At 42.2% G+C, this 23819-nt stretch overlaps 1 protein-coding gene across 1 annotated transcript; it reads right to left on the bottom strand.

Moving 5' to 3' along the window:
- Positions 1-478: 478 nt before the first annotated feature.
- LOC307131091 (uncharacterized protein) lies at positions 479-22860 on the bottom strand. Its single transcript, XM_079824550.1, has 3 exons — positions 22793-22860; positions 19226-19436; positions 479-2208 (listed from the first exon to the last, which is right to left on the bottom strand). The coding sequence occupies exons 2-3, from the start codon at positions 19383-19385 to the stop codon at positions 1169-1171; spliced, it is 1200 nt and encodes a 399-aa protein (XP_079680676.1). The 5' UTR covers positions 19386-19436; positions 22793-22860; the 3' UTR covers positions 479-1168.
- Positions 22861-23819: the final 959 nt, after the last annotated feature.

Genomic DNA, 23819 nt, shown 5'->3' with positions numbered 1-23819 from the left:
ATTGTAAACCTCCAATTTGCACATAATATAGCCTACATTACATTCATTGTATTGGTTTATAGCTTTCAATATCAACATTGTTTTTAGGACATCACTGGGCAGGATGTAAAAAATATATATAAAAAAAAAAAATTATACAGATTTTTTTGCATCCAAATAGGAAAACGTATAAAATACCGGGATGTATACCGTGTATCGCCATTCAACCAAAAAATACAGATATTATTTTTTGATTATTTCGCCCAGTCCTATAAAGCATTTTGATTTACCATTGTTTATGAAATGTGATTTATAAATAAACATGCCTTGCATATTTAACTTTACCACCATAGCCTACTAAAGTGCTGACTTTGTACTTTTGACTGAATGGTTTGCTTTATTTCTTATTGGAGAGCTTCCTATACCTTTTACTTATACTTTTATAATGGCCATTATTGATCATTAAAACTGACGTTTAACAAAAAAGAGAGTTGTGTTTGTCATATTTCATTTTATTACAGTGAACATAATCAGAGTACATATTCACATATTGCCTGAACCACATATTTATAGGTTGAATGTTATATTTCATTTTGTTTAAATATGCATGCAGTGAAGATAATCAAAGTATGCTTTGCCTGGACCACATTTGTGTGGCTATTTATGTTTAAGATTCTTAAAAAAAACAAAAATATTATTGTTGCTTTATGATATTAATATTGAACCACTGTACTCACATCAACTGATTTAAATATGTTTTTAGTACATTAATGGATCTTGAGAGAGGAAATTTCTGTGCTCCCTATGGAGGCCTCACTGAGCCTTCAGATTTCAACAAAAATATCTTCATTTGTGTTCCTAAGATGAACCGAGGTCTTACGGGTGTGGAACGGCATGAGGGTGAGGAATAAATGACATTTCATTTTTGGGTGAACTAACCCTGGCCAGCCCTTTGCGGATATAGCAGCTTCAACTCTTCTGGGAAGGCTTTCCACAAGGTTTAGGGGTGTGTTTATGGGATTTTATTTTATTTTATCATTCTTCTAGAAGCACATTTGTGAGGTCAGGCACTGATGTTGGAGGAGAAGGCCTGGCTCTCAGTCTCTGCTCTAATTCATCCCAAAGGTGTTCTATCGGGTTGAGGTCAGGACTCTGTGCAGGCCAGTCAAGTTCCTCCACTTCCATGTCTTTATGGATCTTGCTTTGTGCACTGGTGCAGAGTCATGTTTTGAGAGGAAGGGGTCATTACCTCTTGGCAGGTGTAAGCCTTTTCTCCTGTGTGAATTCTCATGTGGCCTTTAAGAAGCCATTTTCGAGTGAAACTCTTTCCACACTGTGGGCAGGTGTAAGGCTTCTCTCCAGTGTGAATTCTCATGTGGACTTTAAGAGACTCTTTATCAGTGAAACTCTTTCCACACTGTGGGCAGGTGTAAGGCTTCTCTCCAGTGTGAATTCTCATGTGGACTTTAAGAGACTCTTTATGAGTGAAACTCTTTCCACACTGTGGGCAGGTGTAAGGCTTCTCTCCAGTGTGAATTCTCATGTGGACTTTAAGAGACTCTTTATGAGGGAAACTCTTTCCACACTGTTGGCAGGTGTAAGGCTTCTCTCCAGTGTGAAGTCTCATGTGTTTCCCAAGGGTTCCTTTATCAGTGAAACTCTTTCCACACTGTTGGCAGGTGTAAGGCTTCTCTCCAGTGTGAAGTCTCATGTGGCCTTTAAGATGCCCTTTTTGAGTGAAACTCTTTCCACACTGCTGGCAGGTGTGAGGCTTCTCTCCAGTGTGAATTTTAATGTGTTCCTCAAGGTTTCCTTTACGTCTGAAACTTTTTCCACACTGTTGGCAGGTGTAAGGCTTCTCTCCAGTGTGAATTCTCATGTGGACTTTAAGAGACTCTTTTTGAGTGAAGCTCTTTCCACACTGCTGGCAGGTGTAAGGCTTCTCTCCAGTGTGAATTCTCATGTGGACTTTAAGAGACTCTTTATGACTGAAACTCTTTCCACACTGCTGGCAGGTGTAAGGCTTCTTCCCAGTGTTCATTTTCCTGTGGACTTTAAGGTGCTGTTTTTCAATTAAACTCTTTCCAGACTTTTCTTGTGAGGAAATCTTTTCAGTCTGTGAGCAACTAAAAGATTTTTCTCCAGCTATGAAATCGTGATGTTGCCCATACGGATCTTTCTCTTCCATTTTATTTAGTTCTAGGCTCTCCACTTTTAGTGCCATCAGATCTAAAAGAGACAAAAAACAAGTTAACCCCAGTTCAATGGCACAAAACAACAGACAAAGACATTAAACCAGAAACATGTATGTTACATCCTATACCCAGTAAGCTACAGAAAGAGGGGTTACATTTCTTTAGGAAAATTTACAAACTCACTTTTCATCATGTTTGGATTCTATGTGTTCAGGACACTGCCACAGTTGTTATTGAAGTGGTTTGGAATATAGGGATTTGCGATTTGGGGAAAATATCTAATTGCGATTTTTCTGACAGATATTATGATTCGATTTGCTATTTAAAGGGGTGGTAAACCACGATTTGACTTTTCTAACTTTAGCTAATGTGTAATGTTGCTGTTTGAGCATAAACAACATCTGCAAAGTTACAATGTTCAAAGTTTAAAGCAAAGGGAGATATTTGCTTTTAAAGAAATCAATTTCTAAGGACTACAGCAAACGGCCAGTAGGGACTACTAGACATTCCTCCAGGGTCACTGACATCACCAGCCCCAATATTTACATAAACCCCTCCTCCGAGAATATTAAATAAGTGGGGGGCGAGGCCATTTTGTATCGCTGCGGGGAAGCGTTGTTGTGGTTAGTAGGCTGGAGTGTTGTTGCCGCAATGCCGAAGAAACGCTGTTATTTTCATCAACAAAGTTGTAGGTCCACTTTGTTCAGCCTTCCTAGGGACGGGGGTGCGTTGCAGTGCGTTTAATATACAACATGTTATATGCGTGTGTGTATGAGACAGAGGGGAACAGGGGTCGGATGAGAAGACCGGAAAATGTGACATAATGGACAATATTCGTCTGTATTTGCAATACACGAGCCGCGGTTCAGCTGCACGAGACAAACACTGCCAGGGCTCCCGCTGCAATATTCACGGAGGAAAGCTTCCACAATCTTCGCGAGTTTAATGCAGGATTCGCACAACAGCTTGTCCTGAAGGATGGATTCAAAAACAGAAGCTGCTTACGGGCCACAACCTGTAAGTATGATTTATTTTTCGTTGATGCGTTCCCTTTCGAAAGGGAACTCTCGCTGCGTCTAGCTGACGCTATGGGGAACGCCCTCGGCGTGACTGGTGTCTGAAGCTACTATCGAATCACGGCAAAGTCTTTGACCGACGTCAGCCCATGACGTCATCAACGTGCGACCCGGAAGTATAAAAGGGCGCCGTGCCAACACATACACATCTTTCTCGTCTTCAGGGACTGTCTGTTTGAACTGCTATACAAGTTAAGGTAAAACAAATTCAATTATTAATACACACGAGTGTGTATTTACTGCCTGTGATCAAGAGCATGCACAGTCAAGTTCATTTGAAGTTGTTTGTGTGTGAGTGTGAGCGGTTTTCAATCTGAGATCGCTCCACTCTAGTCTGGCTTTTTTCCTGAGGGAAGAAAGTTTGGCATCTGGGACTGGATGATGCTGTCCCGCTCAAGCTGAGGCTGAGCGTTGGCATACATCATGGGTTCTCAGATGCAGCTCGCCGATCGTCGCGACGATCTGGCGGCTAACGAGACTAAACAGCAAGTGCTCTTAGGGATGGCTGGTGAGAGTGGTATGAATCCTCTCAGCCACCTTGACCGTGTATGCTGAGCTGATGAATGTTATGGAACGTGCAGCGGGCAGGCTGCTGCTGCCATGTTGGCGCGTTAGAGGAGAGATCGCTCGTGATAAATTGCACGATCGATTTCTCCTTGGCCATAAACCATCAGCTCAGATGAGCCTTCCATTCCTTCTTGATCTTCTTACAGAGATCGAGAGGGCATGGAAGAATCCATATTCTACCCAATGTTCATCAACATCAGCGTTTTAACTTCGCTGATGTCGAGGGGATAGGGGAATATGGATATGTGTTGAGGCTACCGACTGGCGAGGAAAGTTTGCGAACTTTTCTCGCATTTCGTGGGCATCAACACTGAAGAGCTCAAACTCTGCCTTTCTAAATCACGTTGTGCTTTAATGGCAGGGGCATACACGGCAGCAGGTCAGGCTGGTGCTGCTTTTCACACCATGGCGGTGTTTCAGGCGTACCAGGCGGACCTGCTGGAGGATCTCGACCAGGGGGCCGGGCTGTCCCCTGAGGCGGTTGCTGAGCTGCGCCGCACCACAGATCTGTCTCTCCGGGCCACCAAGCAGATTGCTGCTGCTATCGGCCGCTCTATGGCGGCTATGGTGGTTACGGAGAGGCATCTGTGGTTGGGCCTGGCTGATATCGGGGAGAGAGAAAAGGGTTTTCTCTTCGATTCGCCGGTTTCGCCTACTGAACTTTTCGGCACCTCCGTGGAGGCGGTGGTTGGAAAGTTCAGGGAGGCGAAGGCGCGCTCAGCGGCATTTAAGAATAAAACATGCATACCGCTGAGATCCGCGCCCCCACCCAGGCAGGCGGGACCTGGTCTTTCACGGTCTGAGGACCGTAGGCAGGATCAGAGTGCTAGCGTCTCCTCTCGTGCCCCCCCCCCCTCCTTGGAGGAGCAGGGTACAGAGGAGATGGGATTCCCGCGGGAAAAAGGATCTAAGGGAGGTGATCCAGGACAAACGTTCTCAACGAAGGCGTTGGTGATGGATCACTTCCCTTGAGGGCGATTACATCATAGCCCTCTCCTTTTTCCTTTTTAATGTCTTTTTATGACTTTTACCCAGGCGCTTCTTACATCAGGCCTGAGGCGGGCCTATGGTGAGTAGAACTATGTTCTGATGGCCCGCCCGGACTTGCTCAGTGAGAACGCCCCTTTCAGGCATTCAAGGGCGGTAGAACATGGTGGTGAGAACCGCACAATGAGTCTTCGCTCAGCATGCCGCAGGTGAGAGTGGTCATTTTTGTGTTATACTAAAAATATGTATTTCTTACAGACCCCAGGTTCCTGTATAGAGTTGGGTATTCATCAGAGAGAACTGTCTATTCCCCTGCTTTGTTAGGCTTTAACACAGCACCATTATCTGGGCTATGTTTGTGAGCGTGTTGGCTTTCCCTGGTTGGTCAAGATGGCGCCAGATAGGCCACCGCTTATGGTTATCAGAAGATGGGCCTCCTCTCATTTTGAGAGTAGTGTTTAGGCCGCCGCTCTTTTCTTTGAAATGTTTGCGGATTACTAGGCGGTAGCACACTTTTCTGATAGAATGTAGTGTTTGTCTACCGCCTAGGGTTACTATGTGTCTTCGGTTCCCTAAGCCACTGCAGGTTGGATTAGTTTGTCTCTGTTACGACTGAGCGCTACGGCGTCAGTTGGTATGTGGATGAAGGAGGCGCGTTGCTGAGGCACCGTCACCTTTTTGTTGTACTTAGATCGGAGGCCTCCTCTCATTGAGAGTCGTTGGTTTTAATAGCAGTCAGTTTGTTTGTCTGGCAGTTATTTCTCGTTTTTTGCGAAACTCGTACAGCTTGTAGGCTTCTACAAGCCTCCCTGGAACGGGTCCCCATAGTAATGGGTAGCTATCATGTGTTAGGCCTCAGCAGGCCTCCATGAAAACGAGCCGTAGGGTCTAATATTACTACAACCCACACTTTTCAAATATGGCTGTCCCAGTTAGCAGGAAGGATTGCACCGTTCTCAAGAGTAAACGGTGACAGTGGTAGGCCTTATCAGGCCTCGAGTAAGGCAGGTGACAATGCTTAAGCATCAAGGTACTACTAGCCTAGCTGGCTATCAGGTTAAATAGGGGTAAATACGCTCTCCTGAAGGTCGGCTGTCAATTGTAGGCCTCAGTAGGCCTCTTGAACAAGGCGCATTATCAGTTGGAAGGCCTCAAACAGGCCTCACTGGAGGTATGTACCGATGTGCGCATCAGGACAGCTAGCCTGGAGGCTATCAGGTTGTAGGCCTCATCAGGCCTCCCCGAAGGCCCGCTGGTAGGTGTAAGGCCTTACTAGGCCTCCTTGAGGGTGAGCTCTCAGGTTGTGATCACTACCAGAAGCAGGTTGTAGGCCTCATCAGGCCTCCCTGAAAGGCCTGCTGTTAATTCTAGGCCTTAATAGGCCTCCCTGATTCGAACAAGGTAGTAGGCCTCATCAGGCCTCCCTAAGGTGTTCCTGGGGTCCAGTCATCTGAAACAGTTAGCACGCATTGCAAACAGGTAGCAGGCCTCTCCAGGCCTCCCTAAAGGCTGCTTATCAGGTAGTAGGCCTTAATAGGCCTCCCTTGAGGGCGAGTTCCTTAATCAGGATGCTCGAAAAGCCTGCGTAGCTTGACTGTCGAGTCCCAGATGGTGGTCACTCGAACGAGGTAGTAGGCCCCATCAGGCCTCCCTAAGGTGTTCCTGGGACCCAGTCATTTAGCACGTATTGCAATCAGGTAGTAGGCCTCTCCAGGCCTCCCTAAAGGCTGGTTATCAGGTATTAGGCCTTAATAGGCCTCCCTTGAGGACGGGTTCCTTAAACAGGATGCCCGACTAGCCTGCGTAGCTTGACTGTCAAGTAGTAGGCCTCCATTAGGCCTCCTTGAGAAAACAAGGGTAACCTCAGCAGGCGGTATTGCTGTCAGGTAGTAGGCCTCACTAAGGCCTCCCTGAGGACGGAGTCCCGAGCCTGGATGCTTGGGTTTCCAGCATGGCTTGCGGTAAGGTAGTAGGCCTCTATAGGCCTCCCTGGAATACCCGCTATCAAGTAGTAGGCCCACAGGGCCTCCTTGAAGTTGAAGTTCCTGAGCTAGGCACTTTGATTACCAGTTCTCTGTGAGAACTTGTGGTAGTTGGGCCTATAGCTGGAGGTTACTCGCCAGGCAGGCTCAGCTGCTCCCCTCAATGAGGGTCGTCTATGAGTGCTCAGCCGCCTGAGCCTGGTCAGACGGTCGTAGGCCTCTCATGAGGCCTCCCTGTTAGATCAGTCCTTAGGCCCTTTCGGCCTCCCTACTGCTTTGAAACACAAGCACCTGGTAGATCCTTGATTTGAGCAGGCAGACTCCCCTCGATAGCAAGGGTTGAAAAGCACTACGCTGAGTGTTGCTCTCTTGGATAACCCGTCTCTGAGTTCCGGGCTAAGTACGACTGCCTGTGTTTCAGTCCCTTAGCTTGGACGCCCTTTGGGCACCATCCAGAGGCTCTGTTTTGAACAGACAGGGTTGGCTAAACCGAAGTGTCCATAACACTTAGGGCACCAAGTCAGGCCTCCCTGGTGGCACTCGGGAGAACTTTTTCCCGAGTAGTGACTGGCTGGGGTTCCTTCGGGTCCCCTAGCCACATTCCCTTGAAGGGACCCCTTCATTGGAAGTAGTGGTCCCGGGCCTTCGAGCGGTCTAGATGGAACTCCACGCAGTGCGTTAGGGTTCCGTTTAGTTGTATAGCTTGGGCTATGACCGTAGGGAGTGCTGTCACTGTCAGCCCAGGACCTGAGAGGGAATCGCTCAGGTTTTTCTATGAATTACTTGAGTTGACAGTTGTCACTGCCAATGGGCAGACACTCCCCTCAGCATGGCGGCGTTGGTATATCGTTCCCCATAGCGTCAGCTAGACGCAGCGAGAGTTCCCTTTCGAAAGGGAACGTCTAAGGTTACGTATGTAACCTCTGTTCCCTGAGAACAGGGAACGAGCGCTGCGTCGCGTTGCCATGCTTCAGGGCCTATCTGCCATACAGTCCCTTCAGACGAGAAGATGTGTATGTGTTGGCACGGCGCCCTTTTATACTTCCGGGTCGCACGTTGATGACGTCATGGGCTGACGTCGGTCAAAGACTTTGCCGTGATTCGATAGTAGCTTCAGACACCAGTCACGCCGAGGGCGTTCCCCATAGCGTCAGCTAGACGCAGCGCTCGTTCCCTGTTCTCAGGGAACAGAGGTTACATACGTAACCTTAGACGTTTTCCTGTAATAGTCTGTATTGTTAATTGTACGTTGTGGCAAGGAAGTAAACAGATGATAACGCTGTTTGGCTCTGCAAACCAGTTTGTTAAATGCTCATTCATACCTAACGTTACAAACTTTTTTTAAAATCTCAACAGCGAACTTGGCATTAGTGTAAATGATTGTTTGATTAGAGCTTTTATGTATTGTTTATCTACAGGCATGCTAAACATGGTTCTGTGTTTGATTTGGCTACTAGTAAAGCCAATGTTTAGAGTTCATTCTTGCGACAGATATTTGGTTATAATCGTTCTAAAAATACAAAAGTAACGGTGCCATTCAGTAGCGATCACTATAGATCCGCAGTCTTTACTCTTGAGGACTGAACAGGTTCTGCTCGATCATCTTCACTAAAATTGTCTGGGTCCGATTCGGGCTCAAATTGGTATGGTTTTATTGATGCCATTGTTTCAAGTACTACCCAAAGCACAGTCTACCAGTTAAGGCAGGGGTGTCCAAAGTCCGGCCCGCGGGCCAAATGCGGCCCGGGGATGAATTTCAAACGGCCCGCAGCACGTCTATTAAAATGTATTACATGTTGCCCGCCACGGATCATTTACAAATCATGTAGTTTCACGATGTCACCGCAAGGTGGCAGTACTAGATTTTAGGCCAGGGAAACAGAGCCCAAAGCGGAACGAAACAGCGCTGCTTGTGCTCGCGAGCTCTGACTCTGAACAAATGTGTTTACTTGCGGAGTGTCTCGATCACATGACCACTAAACAGCCTTCCGAAGCCCGTGAGAAGTGTTCGAGTTCGGCACTGAGGTCTCCGGTACGAGCTGCGAATCTCTCTGTGATCTGATTTAATTTAAATCCAGTTAAACAGCGCTGACTTAATAAACAACACTAACGTGCAAATCAGCTGAGCCGATTCAAAATCATTTTCAAACAATTCGCATTTCGAATTTATCATGGATTTACTGTGGTAACACCTGTAACCGTGGTAATTTGTCAGAAATGTAGGTTAATATCTAGTTTTATTTAATTTGTAATGTAGACATGTATTAAATGAGTAATAAAGGCCAAATTGCAGACTATTTTTTGTCATAAACTTGCAGTTTTGTGCATTTGTATTTATATGTCTACAGACTAAATACCATTCTAGATATAGAAATATATATATATGTGTATGTATTACTTTTTGCCTTGTGTGCACTGCAAAAAATGCTGTCATTTAGTATTTTTGTCCTGTTAAGTTAAATGACATTAGATATTTTTTCTTGTTTTCTGGAAAATAAAATAAAATTGAAGTGAGTTTTTGTTTAAAACAAGCAAATATATCTGCCAATGGGGTAAGAAAAAGAATGTTTCTGTTTGGAATCTTTAAGGAAGATTTTGGAAGATTATTTTTCTAATCCATTAATTAGATAATTTAGTTTGTTTCAAGCAAAAACTCAACTCAATTTAGATTCCCCCCCCCCCCAGGAATCAAGAAAAAATATGTAATTTTCCTTAGTAAAAGCATCTTGATTTAAGAATTTTTAGTAGTGCTGTCAGTTAAACGCGTTATTAACGACGTTAACGCAAACCTATTTTAACGGCGTCAATTTTTTTATCGCGAGATTAACGTTCTTTTTGGTCTAACAAACTTTGTAGTTTTTTCACATGCTGTTGCAACAACTAGTAACGTTAGAAAAACTACAACACCACTCCGGATGTAGCTAGACCGGAAACAAAACATCAGGCACGCTGCGGCTGCCCGCACTCGTTTGGGCCATTAAAAGAGTAGACGTGGATGGCAAGCTTGAGACGCCGAAATGAGAAACGTATTAAGCCATGGTTTAGCTCAGGGGTCTTCAACTAAAAGTGCTTGTCTTGAGCGCTGCTTTCTGCTCTGATGATGCGTTCACACCAGACGCGAATGAAGCGTTTTGCGCGAGTGATTTAAGTCAATGCAAAGACGCAAATAGACATTCTGCAGCGCGGATTAAGCGGCGTGCATGTCGCGTCATTCGCGTCCGGTGTGAACGCACCATCAGTCTCTTCTTCACTGCATGCTTGATCGCGCGTCGGTCTGAACGTAGTAACTGAGCATTGCAACGTTAACTGTTTCATTACGTCAAAAGGCTTCGCGGTCCGGATTCGGACCGGAGTCCGCTAGTTGGCGACCCCTGGTTTAACTGCACTATAGGCGGAGTCCTAGTTTACCTTGCATGTGCACTTTGTAATTTTATTTTGTATCACCCTGTTTTGATCCCTTAGAAAGGGCTGTTGAAGGGGCTGTTTGTGCAACAAAGTATTTGTTTCACCCTTTTATTGATGGGCAGTGTTACATTGTGTGAGCGATTATTTGCTCCAAGTGAGAATGGTGGTGTGAAATCGAACACTAAAGTATGCCAATGTTGTTTTCAATAAAACAAACATTTGAACAAAGCAAGCCGATCCACTTTTCTATGTTGATAAGAGCATTAAAATAAGAAAAAATAATGGGACAAAAAGAAATCAAGGGACATTTAGAATAAATAAAAATGTGCGATTAATTGTGAGTTAACTATGACATTAATGCGATTAATCGCGATTAAATATTTTAATCGTTTGACAGCACTAATTTTTAGATATTTGGACTAGAAAAAAAAAGACAGAAATACCAAGTCACAAAAGCATGTTTTGTAGTGTGGTTTTACCTGTGGTGATCTAAATAGAGCACTTATTTAATTTAAATAAGAATAGAGTTCTAACTCCGTAATAATATTAAAATTTCACCCATTAAAACTTTTTGGTTGATGAAATTTTTACAGATATTGTTAAATATCTATAAATTTCCTGTGTCCTATCTCAAGCTACTCTACTGTCAGCTCAAGCTTTTGTCAAATATATATATATATAAAATAGAAAAGGGACCCCCATACCCGGCCCCCGGGTATGTCCACAACATCGAATCCGGCCCCCTTTAAAAAAAGTTTGTGTTAAGGTAAGGGGCGTGACGTTTCCGAGAAACGTGCACTAGGCGGTTAGCGAATCACAACACACTGGGCCAGCTAACCAATCTGAGCCCATTGCGTATTTTTGAGGGACCGGCTTCATACAACCCGGAAACCGTCAGACCGTTTTTACAAGGAGTGAAAGAGCAGTGTAGAATAAAGGTAAAATTTATGAAAAATAATGCAATTTCTTTTAAAACGAAGCATGAACACGTTACAGTGCACCCCACAAACACAATCAAGCCTTCGAAAGAATGTGTTTTACCACCCCTTTAATTCTGTTAGGTCAAGCTTCAGCTGCACACCAGGGAACATGTCGAAAAGAGTCAGGTGAATGAAAAATGCCAGCGCTTGTTTTTGTTGTTTGCTGAACGCTACCATTGTGTCTGTGAATGCAGCTCACCGTTACTGAACGTGTCACGGATTGATGACGTAAAACTCAGTCCGTACGAGTCTCTTGCTTGCGTCCGTTTTTCGCGTCTGACTGTCTTCGCGTCTGACTGTTTTATTCACTAGAGAAATCAACTCTTTCACTAAATATATGTTGACACTGAATGACTGCCTGAGGTAAATGTGATGCTAACGTTACATGACATTGTTTAGTTTACAAGCAGTTATAATGACGTCTTTCCCCCGTTGAAACACTGATTTAGCGATTACACCACATGACAGTAAGTTGTAATGTACCCTCAGCATCAGGGACGTCGTTAGGCCTATTTTAGGGGGGCTGAAGCTACCCCAAAATGTTCCTAAGCCCCCCTAAATGATAATAAGAACCACAATAACAATTCGATTTATCAATAACCCTATCCTCATTCATATTTAGACGCAACAAATGATTTATATCCAGCTACAAAAAAATAGCCGAAAAGTCGGAAGTTGGACAGAAGTACAAAGAGTCGTTGTGCTATCCAGATGATGCAGCGTTGCAGACCGGAGCACTACTGCAAGTAACTTCATCTCGTCTCATCGTTACCAAGTTTATAATCGTTAAAGAAAGCGAACGAAAAAACGAAAACTAGGTGGGTTGTCCTTAACTGAAATAAAAATAAAAACGAGGCATTACAAAAAAATGGTAACTAACCAAAACTGTAATGTGTGTTTGGCAAAACTAACTAAAATAAAATTATAGATTAAATGTCCTTAGTTTTCGTCTTTATCGATGTCTTTCATAGAGCAAATAACCTTCAGCTGCATTTCCTTCCCCTGCGTCTCTCACTCACGCGTCTCTCTCACATACACATGCGCCACCAGGGGCGTAAATTTTATCTAAAAGTTGGGGGGGGACAATAAACATGTGTGTACCACAAAAAAAAAAAAAAACATTTCGTACTTATTTGGCGTTTTGGTGCACTGAAAAATTATCTAATAATCTAATGTCCGTTTTTCTTTTCTCTGTCATTTTATCTGACCAACAACACAACGCGATAGTAGTTTAAATACGATTAAGGTTCACCACGCAGTCATATTATAATTATTAAATTATCTTGCGTCCTCCACATAGTATTTTATACTATGATATTCAGATATTTAGATATTCAACTGCAGCAAGCCCTCTGATCTGCCACTTATTATCATATTGAGCAAAACCCTACACAGATCTGACTGAACTTTCGGTTTAGAATTAGCCAATTTTTTTAATTTGGGGGCGGGTTGCTTGAATTTTGGGTTCATTAGCCTATTATTCGTAATGAAAAACACAACAACAAAACAGTACAATGACACACTCCCTTAAATAGGCGCTTTTACACTTTGAAACCAAATCTTCGATAATCTTGTCTGTCAGCTGTTTGCTCGTTCGGCTCGTGCTGTATTGAGCAGACACGTTCAGTTTTTAATTGTTTAGTCAGTTCTCCAACTGAACTCAATGATTTTATTACTATACAGCGGAGCGGGGCAGTGGCGATGGGCAAGTGATGTTAACAGTGTTTTGCCTAATCTGTATTAAAAAGAAAGGAATCACTTCATCTGACGTTTAAAGTGAATAAAATAGCCTTGACAGCGACTTACTGGTGTTTCACAACTGCTGTCTGAAGAGCCTTGTTCTCTCCCCAAACTTGTGTGGTAGTTTTTCTACGGTCTACTACGTTAGTTGAGGTGCACGGTGGATCAAACCACTGTGAGGCAAGGGGGGACTCAAAATGTTTCTAAACTTAAAACGCATTTTTTTGTCCCGTTTGTGTTTGTATTGTTTTACTACTTACACATTTATTTTAAATATATATTGTTATATTATTTACAATACTCAGCATGGTTTTTAGGGGGGGACAGCCCTCAGATAGGGGGGGTCCTGTCCCCCCCATCCACTCTGCGATTTACGCCCCTGCGCGCCACACACACAACACACACACACACACACACACAGCCCCTCCCCTCCGTGCACACCGCCGTCTCCATGAGAACGAGTGTTCGCCGTTGAAAGCAAGTTCGCGAAAGGTTGGCATCTCGTGAACACCTTTACACAATCACACATTAAAAAGTGGTATAAAAATATTTTTAATTCTGAATATAATTTTGTCAGTGTGTTAATGTCGACCCGAGAAGCGATTGCTACTTTAGAAAGTTAACTAGTCGCAAGTTTGAGGTAAAATGCACTTGTGTTGTCAATGCTGTGATTCAAATATTAAATAATGTTATGTCATATGTTTACACTTAAGGCCCATTTATACTTCTGCGTCGAGAGTACGCCGTAGTGTACGCCGTAGGCTACGCGCGTAGCCGACGCCGTCGTGAGCATTTATACTTCTGCGCTGTTGTCTGCGTCAATGTGCAATTCCACATGCAGACGCTAGTAGGCAGTGTCCACGGGCATGTTGGTGTAATCAAGACAACAGCCGAAGAAGAAGCAGTTTTTGTTGTGTAGAATGTGTGCATTCATGTCGGAGTATCAGCAGCAGTGAGAGAGCGGCTTTTCTTGCAGCTTGAGTTGTTGTATCTAATACAAATTAAGCATCTCTAGTTGATTAGTAAAGTTAAATAAGACGATCTGGCGCTGGAATGTGTTTGTGAAATCATGCGGAGCTCGTGGCCGCTGTTTTCAGCAGCGGTGGCTCGAGCAATCGATTGCTGTTGCAGAGACTTCATTCACGAAATGTACCCTAATGTGTCCCTGTTCTTGATATACAATTACTGATTAACATCTTTGGTTTTAATGAGAAAATAAATAAACTATACTCAGCGGATATATGTATTTATTTACTACCATAAAGAATCGCTGGACTGCAAAATATTGTGTTATAGCAGTCGTAAGGAACTATCATCCAATTTCTTGACACACACACACTCCTATCGCAGATTTTTTATTTATTTATTGACCTGAGGGAGGGGTTCTGGCAGACCAATCACAGCGCTTGCGGTCCGCGTAGAATTGACGCGTTGTTACATTTTTGGAGAGGTGCGCGTCAGGCTACGGCGTAGGGTACGGCGTATCCAACGCGTCTATACCCTCTGCGTGCACTCGACGCAGAAGTATAAATTGGCCTTTACACTGAATGTTTGATGAGTAGGCTATTGTATAGGGTACATTTATCAGAAGCCTTGGATGAACAGGGAAGTGTGACTCCTGCTGAAGTCACGCAACACTGCCTTCAGATCAGGTGATGCACAAGCCTACAGTACATCCAGAGCAAACCTGAAGAGGGGCATCAAAAAGGCCAAGCACTGCTACAAGCTAAAGATAGAGGGACACTTCCAACTCTGACCCTCGACGCATGTGGCAGGGCATTCAGGCCATCAGTGACTACAAACCCACCCACTCCACCCCCGCAGCCACTGATGTCAACTTCCTGAACGAGCTAAATTACTTCTATGCTCGCTTTGAAAGAGACAACAGAGAAACTGCCACCAAGCTCAAACCCTCAGCTGACCACCCACCAATCACACTCTCCTCCACAGATGTCTGCAAGGCACTGAGCCGGATCAGCGCGCACAAGGCTGCTGGACCAGACAACATCCCTGGTCGTGTTCTCAGGGCATGTGCGGAGCAGCTTGCTGGGGTTTTTACAGACCTTTTCAACCTGTCTCTTGCCCAAGCAGCTGTACCATCATGCTTTAAACGCACTTCCATTGTGCCAGTGCCGAAACACTCCAGCCCGAGGTGCCCTAATGACTACCGCCCTGTAGCACTCACACCCATCGTTATGAAGTGCTTTGAGCGGCTGGTCCTGGAACACCAAAAAGACTCTCTACCATCCACATTGGACTCACACCAGTTTGCCTACCGCAGCAATAGGAGCACAGAGGATGCCGTTTCCATGGCACTGCAATCTGTGCTCACTCATCTGGACCATAAGAACACGTATGCACGCATGCTGTTTGTTGACTTCAGCTCAGCATTCAACACTGTCATCCCAACCAAGTTAATAGCCAAACTTGGAGACCTGGGCATCAACACTCCAATGTGTAACTGGATTTTGGACTTCCTAACTGACAGACCCCAGAATGTTCGATCAGGATCCACCTGCTCCACATCCATCACTCTTAACACTGGTGTACCACAGGGCTGTGTGCTAAGTCCGTTTCTCAACTCCCTCTTCACCTCCGACTGCAAGCCTGTGTATGGATCTAATTCCATCGTCAAGTTTGCGGACGACACTACGGTGATTGGTCTCATCAGCAACAACGATGAGACTGCCTACAGGGAGGAGATCCAGCACCTGGCCACATGGTGCACCGAAAATAACCTGCTCCTCAACACCACCAAAACGAAGGAGCTCATCGTGGACTTCAGGAAGGAGTCAAGAGGCACACACGACACCATCCACATCAATGGAATGGCTGTTGAGCGTGTCTCCAGTTTCAAGTTCCTGGGGATCCACATCTCGGCGGACATGTCGTGCTCCACTACCTGCCATCAAGCACATCCAGAAGAAACGCTGTCTGCATCGAGCTCGCAGCATCCTCAAGGACATTTTGCACCACCATATCTTAACTGGATTATGCTCATTTACACTGCCGACTGTATTTATAGTACCACTGTTTGCATTTTGCACCGTACTTCTAACTGTAATATGCAACCACTTTCCACTGCACTTTTACACTTTCTTTCAGATAGCTCTGTCCATAATTTATTGCACTACCTTAATCCACTGCTATATTCCTCATATTAGCCTGACATATTATTGTATACCTCTATCTGTAAAATTCTGTTTAAAGTAATAGCCATCTGTATATTATATTCATAGTACATATTCACCTGTAAATTCTGTTTAAAGTAATAGCCATCTGTATATTTATTCACTGTACATATTCACCTGTAAATTCAGTTCTGTTTATAGTAATAACGTCTCTTTATTTATACATATTTATATATATTCAGTACATTTCCATGTCCTGCACTTACGCAACCATTGTATATATCCTGCACTTGCTGCTATTGCACTTCTGGTTAGACCTAAACTGCATTTCGTTGCCTTGTACTTGTACTTGTATAATGACAAGTTGAATCTAATCTAATCTAATCTAATCTAATCTAATCAGGAGCAAAATCTGGCCTAAGGAAATTCCCCCTTTGATGTGTCTAAAAGCTAACATTACAGTAACTTTTCTTTAACAGAGTAGAAATGGAAGAGAATATGTCTGTCACGTTTTACTTGTTAAAGGGATAGTTCACCAAAAAAATGAAACTTCTGTCATCATTTACTCACCTTCAAGTTGTTCCAAACTAGGGCTGTCACGATTATGAAATTTGGCTGACGATTAATTGTCCAATAAATAATTGCGATTATGACGATTAATTGTCTGTTTTAGGGCTTTGGCGATTGATTGCCTGTTTTAGGGCTTTGTCGATTAATTGTCATACAAATTGTTGTGATTATTTAATTGAATCCCTTGTAAGTTGTCACTTGCAATAACACATTAATACACTTAAAGCCTTTAAATATTAAAGTAATTTAATCAATGAAAAATATGTATATTTCAGAAATGTGTACATTTAAAGAAACAATGTAAATGTATATGAAAGTATAAATAATAGAAACAATCACCATAAAGTTACCATAACACAAAAAGGACTGTCAATATCTCATTCCAAACTAAAGTAAAATATAAATATATTTTACAAATTTGAAAATTCTGTAAATAACAGAAACAATGAATCACAAATATAAACTATGACCATAACAGAACAGGCCATAAAAATCAAATTCTGAAATAAAAACAATCATGCTCCTTAATGGCTTGGTAGATTACGGGAAAGAAACACTAGCATGTTGACTTTTTCCGGCTTACTGGGGTGACAATGTTGCCAGCTGTACTGAACATTCTTTCAGAAGCAGTACTTGTTGCACATATGCACATGTGGGCTACTTTCTCGCCAACTTGGAAATTAAAGGAAACCTATGTATGACACGCCAATTCGCTATGCCATTTTGGAGTGCTATCAAGACGCATAATCGCTTTTTAACGTGTTTATCAACGCCGTTTCATTCTATCCTCCTACACTGCCCCTACCCATCACACACACACACACACACACACACAGCCCCTAAACCTACCCATCACAAGAAACATTCTGCATTTTTACATTTTCAAAAAAACATAATTTAGTATGTTTATAAATCCATTTACATTCACGCGGAATCACACGGCGTAGACATACACGCGGAGATGATGGTTCGTTTCGGCGTACACATACACGCGGAATCACACGGCGTAGACATACACGCGGATGCGCGCTCAAAATGCGTACAGATAACACGCCATTTGGCTTTAGAAAGTGGCGTGTATGTTTAAGCAAAGTCATGATGTCATGTTGATTGGCGTTGTCGTTTTCGGCTTTGAAACTAAATCCATCTTTGTTGAATAACTGGGCTGCTCTAACTCAGGATGGAGAAATCAACAGGGCAATATAATTTGAACGTAATGCTCAGCGTAATGAATTCAGAGGGAGACCGGTAGAAGTAGAGTGCTGCAGGTACGTCGTTCATGAACGAATGATTCTTTAATATGACTCGGGACTACCGAGTTGTCTCAGAGAGTGATCCGTTCATTTTGTTGGCCGCGCGTGTGCGCAAAATCCCATAGGTTCTGTACATGAAACAGAAAATATTAGTTCATCCCTCGAGTCTCGAGTTCGGGTCCGAGTCTTTCGTTCTTCCTGTTATGCTGAAATGACTCAAAAAATTTTTTTTCATTTTGCTGAACTAGATTCAAAGATCCGAGTCTGTAAAATGATCCGAACCTCCCGCTACTAACTACAGGGCCCCCTTGTGTCTTCTAATAGTGGGCAATAATAACGATCACCTGTAATGACCGCGATTAGACCAATTAATCGCGATCAAACGATTATTTTTATAATCGTGACAGGTCTATTCCAAACCTGTATGAGTTTCTTTGTTCTGCTGAACACAAAAGAAGATATTTTTAATAATGTTTGTAACCAAGCAGAGAGAGCAACCATTGACTACCATAGTATTTTTAGTCAATGGTTGCTCTCTCTGCTTGGTTACAAACATTATTCAAAATATCTTCTTTTGTGTTCAGCAGAACAAAGAAACTCATACAGGTTTGGAACAACTTGAGGGTGAGTAAATGATGATTTCTACAGAAGTTTCTATCCCTTAAACATCTTGGTTTCTTGACTGGTTATTGACAGAAGTGTAGCTCTAGATGTGAGTGCAAAGATTTTGCAAACGCAAGTTACAAATACCCTGGGGGCGAGTGTGGGAACTCAGATTGAAGTGTGTTCGGCGCTTGAAACAAGACGACTGTGAACTGTTAAAGATTGCACTCGGTTACACGCGCGCACCGAACTATCCGTCATTGTGTTAAACCCGCCAATAGCGCGCCAGGTGGATAAGCCGGTTTCTGATTGGTCCCCGCAAATTTGTAACAGAAGCAGTATAGAAATATGTACAAGTTTCCAGCCTGAGGTACAGGCCAAAATCAAATCGCCTGCAGTTTGGGCTGGGTTTACCTGGACTAGGCCATTTCAGGAGCAACTAGCGGAACAGGAAAGCGGATTCAGTCAATTAAAAGCGTTCGTCATTCCTGAAACTTTGCGGTATATGTGGACGTTGGTCCACTTAAGAAACATGACAAAACTTTTCTTCAAATTGTGAATGTAGTATAGACTACAGAAAGCAAGCAGTGCAGCTGTTAAAGTGATCGACAGAAAATCCCTCTATAAACCAATGAATCTAACAGCACAAAAAATTATTTACATTGAGTAAGCTTTGCTTGTTATAATGAGCGGATCTGTGAGCGTGTAGACTTGAAAATATCAAATGAGTGAGTTCAGCTTTGAGAATGAAACCAACCTGTGTGTTCTTCAGTTTTTTCATGTTTCACTCTCAATGTTTCTTCAATCTTCACGTCTTCACTCTCCTCTTTCTCTGTTTGTTCCTCAGTTTCTTCATGTTTCAAACTGAATACATTTTCAATCCTCAGGTCTTCACTCTCCTCTTTAATAAACACCATCTTTATTAATGATCTCAGCCGCTTCTCCAGGAGTTTTTCTGTGTGTTTGTCCTGTTTAAGACGAAAAATAAATCCACATTAAATCTCTGAGTGTCTCAATCAGCTCTAGTTCAGTATCAACAGTCTCAGTAACACTCAAAACTAGCACTACAAACTAATAAAAGAAAACAAATTACACAAACACTATATATTTATTTAATTTCTCTCATCTTTACTCTCCAGAGACTGAACTCATGTTTATATGATGAACTGAGTCTCTATCAGCTCTAGTTCAGTCTCAGTAACACTCAACACTAGCACTACACACTAATAATGAACACTAGAGAGTGTGATAAAGCTCAGTTTCTCTCATCATCTCTACTCTCCAGAGACTGAACTCATGTTTATATGATGAACTGAGTCTCTATCAGCTCTAGTTCAGTCTCAGTGACACTCAACACTAGCACTACACACTAATAATGAACACTAGAGAGTGTGATAAAGCTCAGTTTCTCCATCATCTCTACTCTCCAGAGACTAAACTCATGTTTATATGATGAACTGAGTCTCTATCAGCTCTAGTTCAGTCTCAGTCACACTCAACACTAGCACTACACACTAATAATGAACACTAGAGAGTGTGATAAAGCTCAGTTTCTCCATCATCTCTACTCTCCAGAGACTAAACTCATGTTTATATGATGAACTGAGTCTCTATCAGCTCTAGTTCAGTCTCAGTCACACTCAACACTAGCACTACACACTAATAATGAACACTAGAGAGTGTGATAAAGCTCAGTTTCTCCATCATCTCTACTCTCCAGAGACTAAACTCATGTTTATATGATGAACTGAGTCTCTATCAGCTCTAGTTCAGTCTCAGTAACACTCAACACTAGCACTACACACTAATAATGAACACTAGAGAGTGTGATAAAGCTCAGTTTCTCTCAGAGACTGAACTCATGTTTATATGATGAACTGAGTCTCTATCAGCTCTAGTTCAGTCTCAGTCACACTCAACACTAGCACTACACACTAATAATGAACACTAGAGAGTGTGATAAAGCTCAGTTTCTCTCATCATCTCTACTCTCCAGAGACTGAACTCATGTTTATATGATGAACTGAGTCTCTATCAGCTCTAGTTCAGTCTCAGTCACACTCAACACTAGCACTACACACTAATAATGAACACTAGAGAGTGTGATAAAGCTCAGTTTCTCTCATCATCTCTACTCTCCAGAGACTGAACTCATGTTTATATGATGAACTGAGTCTCTATCAGCTCTAGTTCAGTCTCAGTAACACTCAACACTAGCACTACACACTAATAATGAACACTAGAGAGTGTGATAAAGCTCAGTTTCTCCATCATCTCTACTCTCCAGAGACTGAACTCATGTTTATATGATGAACTGAGTCTCTATCAGCTCTAGTTCAGTCTCAGTGACACTCAACACTAGCACTACACACTAATAATGAACACTAGAGAGTGTGATAAAGCTCAGTTTCTCCATCATCTCTACTCTCCAGAGACTGAACTCATGTTTATATGATGAACTGAGTCTCTATCAGCTCTAGTTCAGTCTCAGTCACACTCAACACTAGCACTACACACTAATAATGAACACTAGAGAGTGTGATAAAGCTCAGTTTCTCTCATCATCTCTACTCTCCAGAGACTGAACTCATGTTTATATGATGAACTGAGTCTCTATCAGCTCTAGTTCAGTCTCAGTCACACTCAACACTAGCACTACACACTAATAATGAACACTAGAGAGTGTGATAAAGCTCAGTTTCTCCATCATCTCTACTCTCCAGAGACTGAACTCATGTTTATATGATGAACTGAGTCTCTATCAGCTCTAGTTCAGTCTCAGTAACACTCAACACTAGCACTACACACTAATAATGAACACTAGAGAGTGTGATAAAGCTCAGTTTCTCTCATCATCTCTACTCTCCAGAGACTGAACTCATGTTTATATGATGAACTGAGTCTCTATCAGCTCTAGTTCAGTCTCAGTAACACTCAACACTAGCACTACACACTAATAATGAACACTAGAGAGTGTGATAAAGCTCAGTTTCTCTCATCATCTCTACTCTCCAGAGACTGAACTCATGTTTATATGATGAACTGAGTCTCTATCAGCTCTAATTCAGTCTCAGTAACACTCAACACTAGCACTACACACTAATAATGAACACTAGAGAGTGTGATAAAGCTCAGTTTCTCTCATCATCTCTACTCTCCAGAGACTGAACTCATGTTTATATGATGAACTGAGTCTCTATCAGCTCTAGTTCAGTCTCAGTAACACTCAACACTAGCACTACACACTAATAATGAACACTAGAGAGTGTGATAAAGCTCAGTTTCTCTCATCATCTCTACTCTCCAGAGACTGAACTCATGTTTATATGATGAACTGAGTCTCTATCAGCTCTAGTTCAGTCTCAGTCACACTCAACACTAGCACTACACACTAATAATGAACACTAGAGAGAGTGATAAAGCTCAGTTTCTCCATCATCTCTACTCTCCAGAGACTGAACTCATGTTTATATGATGAACTGAGTCTCTATCAGCTCTAGTTCAGTCTCAGTAACACTAAACACTAGCACTACACACTAATAATGAACACTAGAGAGTGTGATAAAGCTCAGTTTCTCTCATCATCTCTACTCTCCAGAGACTGAACTCATGTTTATATGATGAACTGAGTCTCTATCAGCTCTAGTTCAGTCTCAGTCACACTCAACACTAGCACTACACACTAATAATGAACACTAGAGAGTGTGATAAAGCTCAGTTTCTCCATCATCTCTACTCTCCAGAGACTGAACTCATGTTTATATGATGAACTGAGTCTCTATCAGCTCTAGTTCAGTCTCAGTAACACTCAACACTAGCACTACACACTAATAATGAACACTAGAGTGTGATAAAGCTCAGTTTCTCTCATCATCTCTACTCTCCAGAGACTGAACTCATGTTTATATGATGAACTGAGTCTCTATCAGCTCTAGTTCAGTCTCAGTAACACTCAACACTAGCACTACACACTAATAATGAACACTAGAGAGTGTGATAAAGCTCAGTTTCTCTCATCATCTCTACTCTCCAGAGACTGAACTCATGTTTATATGATGAACTGAGTCTCTATCAGCTCTAGTTCAGTCTCAGTAACACTCAACACTAGCACTACACACTAATAATGAACACTAGAGAGTTTCATACACGTGCTCAGTTTCTACTCGTGAGTTTATTCTGTTACTTTACTCACACAACGCTGATAAATGTTAGATAAAGCAATGCAATGTTACATTTAATAATAAGTAATTCAATCTGCGTTGCTTGTAAAACTTTGAAGATGGTTTCTATAGTTTTAAACACTTTAAACACTTTAAACACAAACCTTTCTCCAGCAGAATCGCAACACATGCAGGAGCGCGGCGCAGCCTTATGACGTCACATCACCACACCAAAATAAAAGTCCCGTTCACACACTCCAGTCTACAATCACAGAAGTGCACAAATACAAATAGTACAAGAGATGGCAGAAATTCAGAGTTGAATGTATTGGTGACATACATATTTAAATACATGTTGTTCAATGATGTGCTGAAAATATTAGGAAACTAAAGACTGAGAGACTTTGTCTAAAAGTTAAAACTGTTTTGTTTAGGGGAATTAATTATTTGTATAATATATAAGTACATATAAAGTTCATTTGAGTTTTAAAAATAGCTGAAAATAACCTAATTATGATTGATGATTTTAAGATGTAGACTATAAGATTCTACATCTAAATATATAGATCTATATCTAGATATTCTCACTAATAAATAAATTATTAAATAATAAATATAATATAAAATCTCAATTTTTGAGTGACAGGAAAGAAGACATTGTTGAATAAAGTCATTATTTTAGTTTATTTGTTTGCGCATGAGAAGTATTCTCGTCGCTTCATAACATGAAGGTTGAACCACTCGAGTCACATGGACTATTTTAATGACATTTTTACTACCATTCTGGGAAATTAAACTGTTAATTAAATAGTTGTCTATGGAGAGGTCAGTGAGCTCTCGGATTTCATCAAAAATATCATCATTTGGTTCTGAAGATGAACGAAGGTCTGACGGGTTTAGAACAACACGAGAGAGAGGAATTAATGACAGCATTTACATTTTGGGGTGAACTAACAGTTTGACGTCAGCATTGCTCAAATGAGTAAATGTATAGTCTTTATGATCAGTGTAAAGAAAACCTGATCTTCAATAAGTCTCGGTAGGTTTGTTATTAACTTTAATATCAGTGAACAACATGTTACCTACTGTAGTTAAATTAATTTGTTTATAGAACCACATCTTTGTACTACATTTTATATTTATAAATAGCATCAGCCCCAGTATATTGACTTATTAAGGAGGCGCACACGG

Source organism: Gobio gobio (genome assembly GCF_949357685.1).
Source record: "Gobio gobio genome assembly, chromosome: 1".
Taxonomy (NCBI): domain Eukaryota; kingdom Metazoa; phylum Chordata; class Actinopteri; order Cypriniformes; family Gobionidae; genus Gobio; species Gobio gobio.
This window is presented reverse-complemented; position numbering and strand designations above follow the sequence as displayed.

Excerpts from the sequence above, each read along its gene's own strand:
- LOC307131091 (XM_079824550.1), bottom strand. The coding sequence starts at position 19,385 with ATGGTGTTTATTAAAGAGGAGAGTGAAGACCTGAGGATTGAAAATGTA. Across the intron at positions 2,209-19,225 it reads AAAAACTGAAGAACACACAG|ATCTGATGGCACTAAAAGTG; the intron begins GTTGGTTTCATT and ends TGTCTCTTTTAG.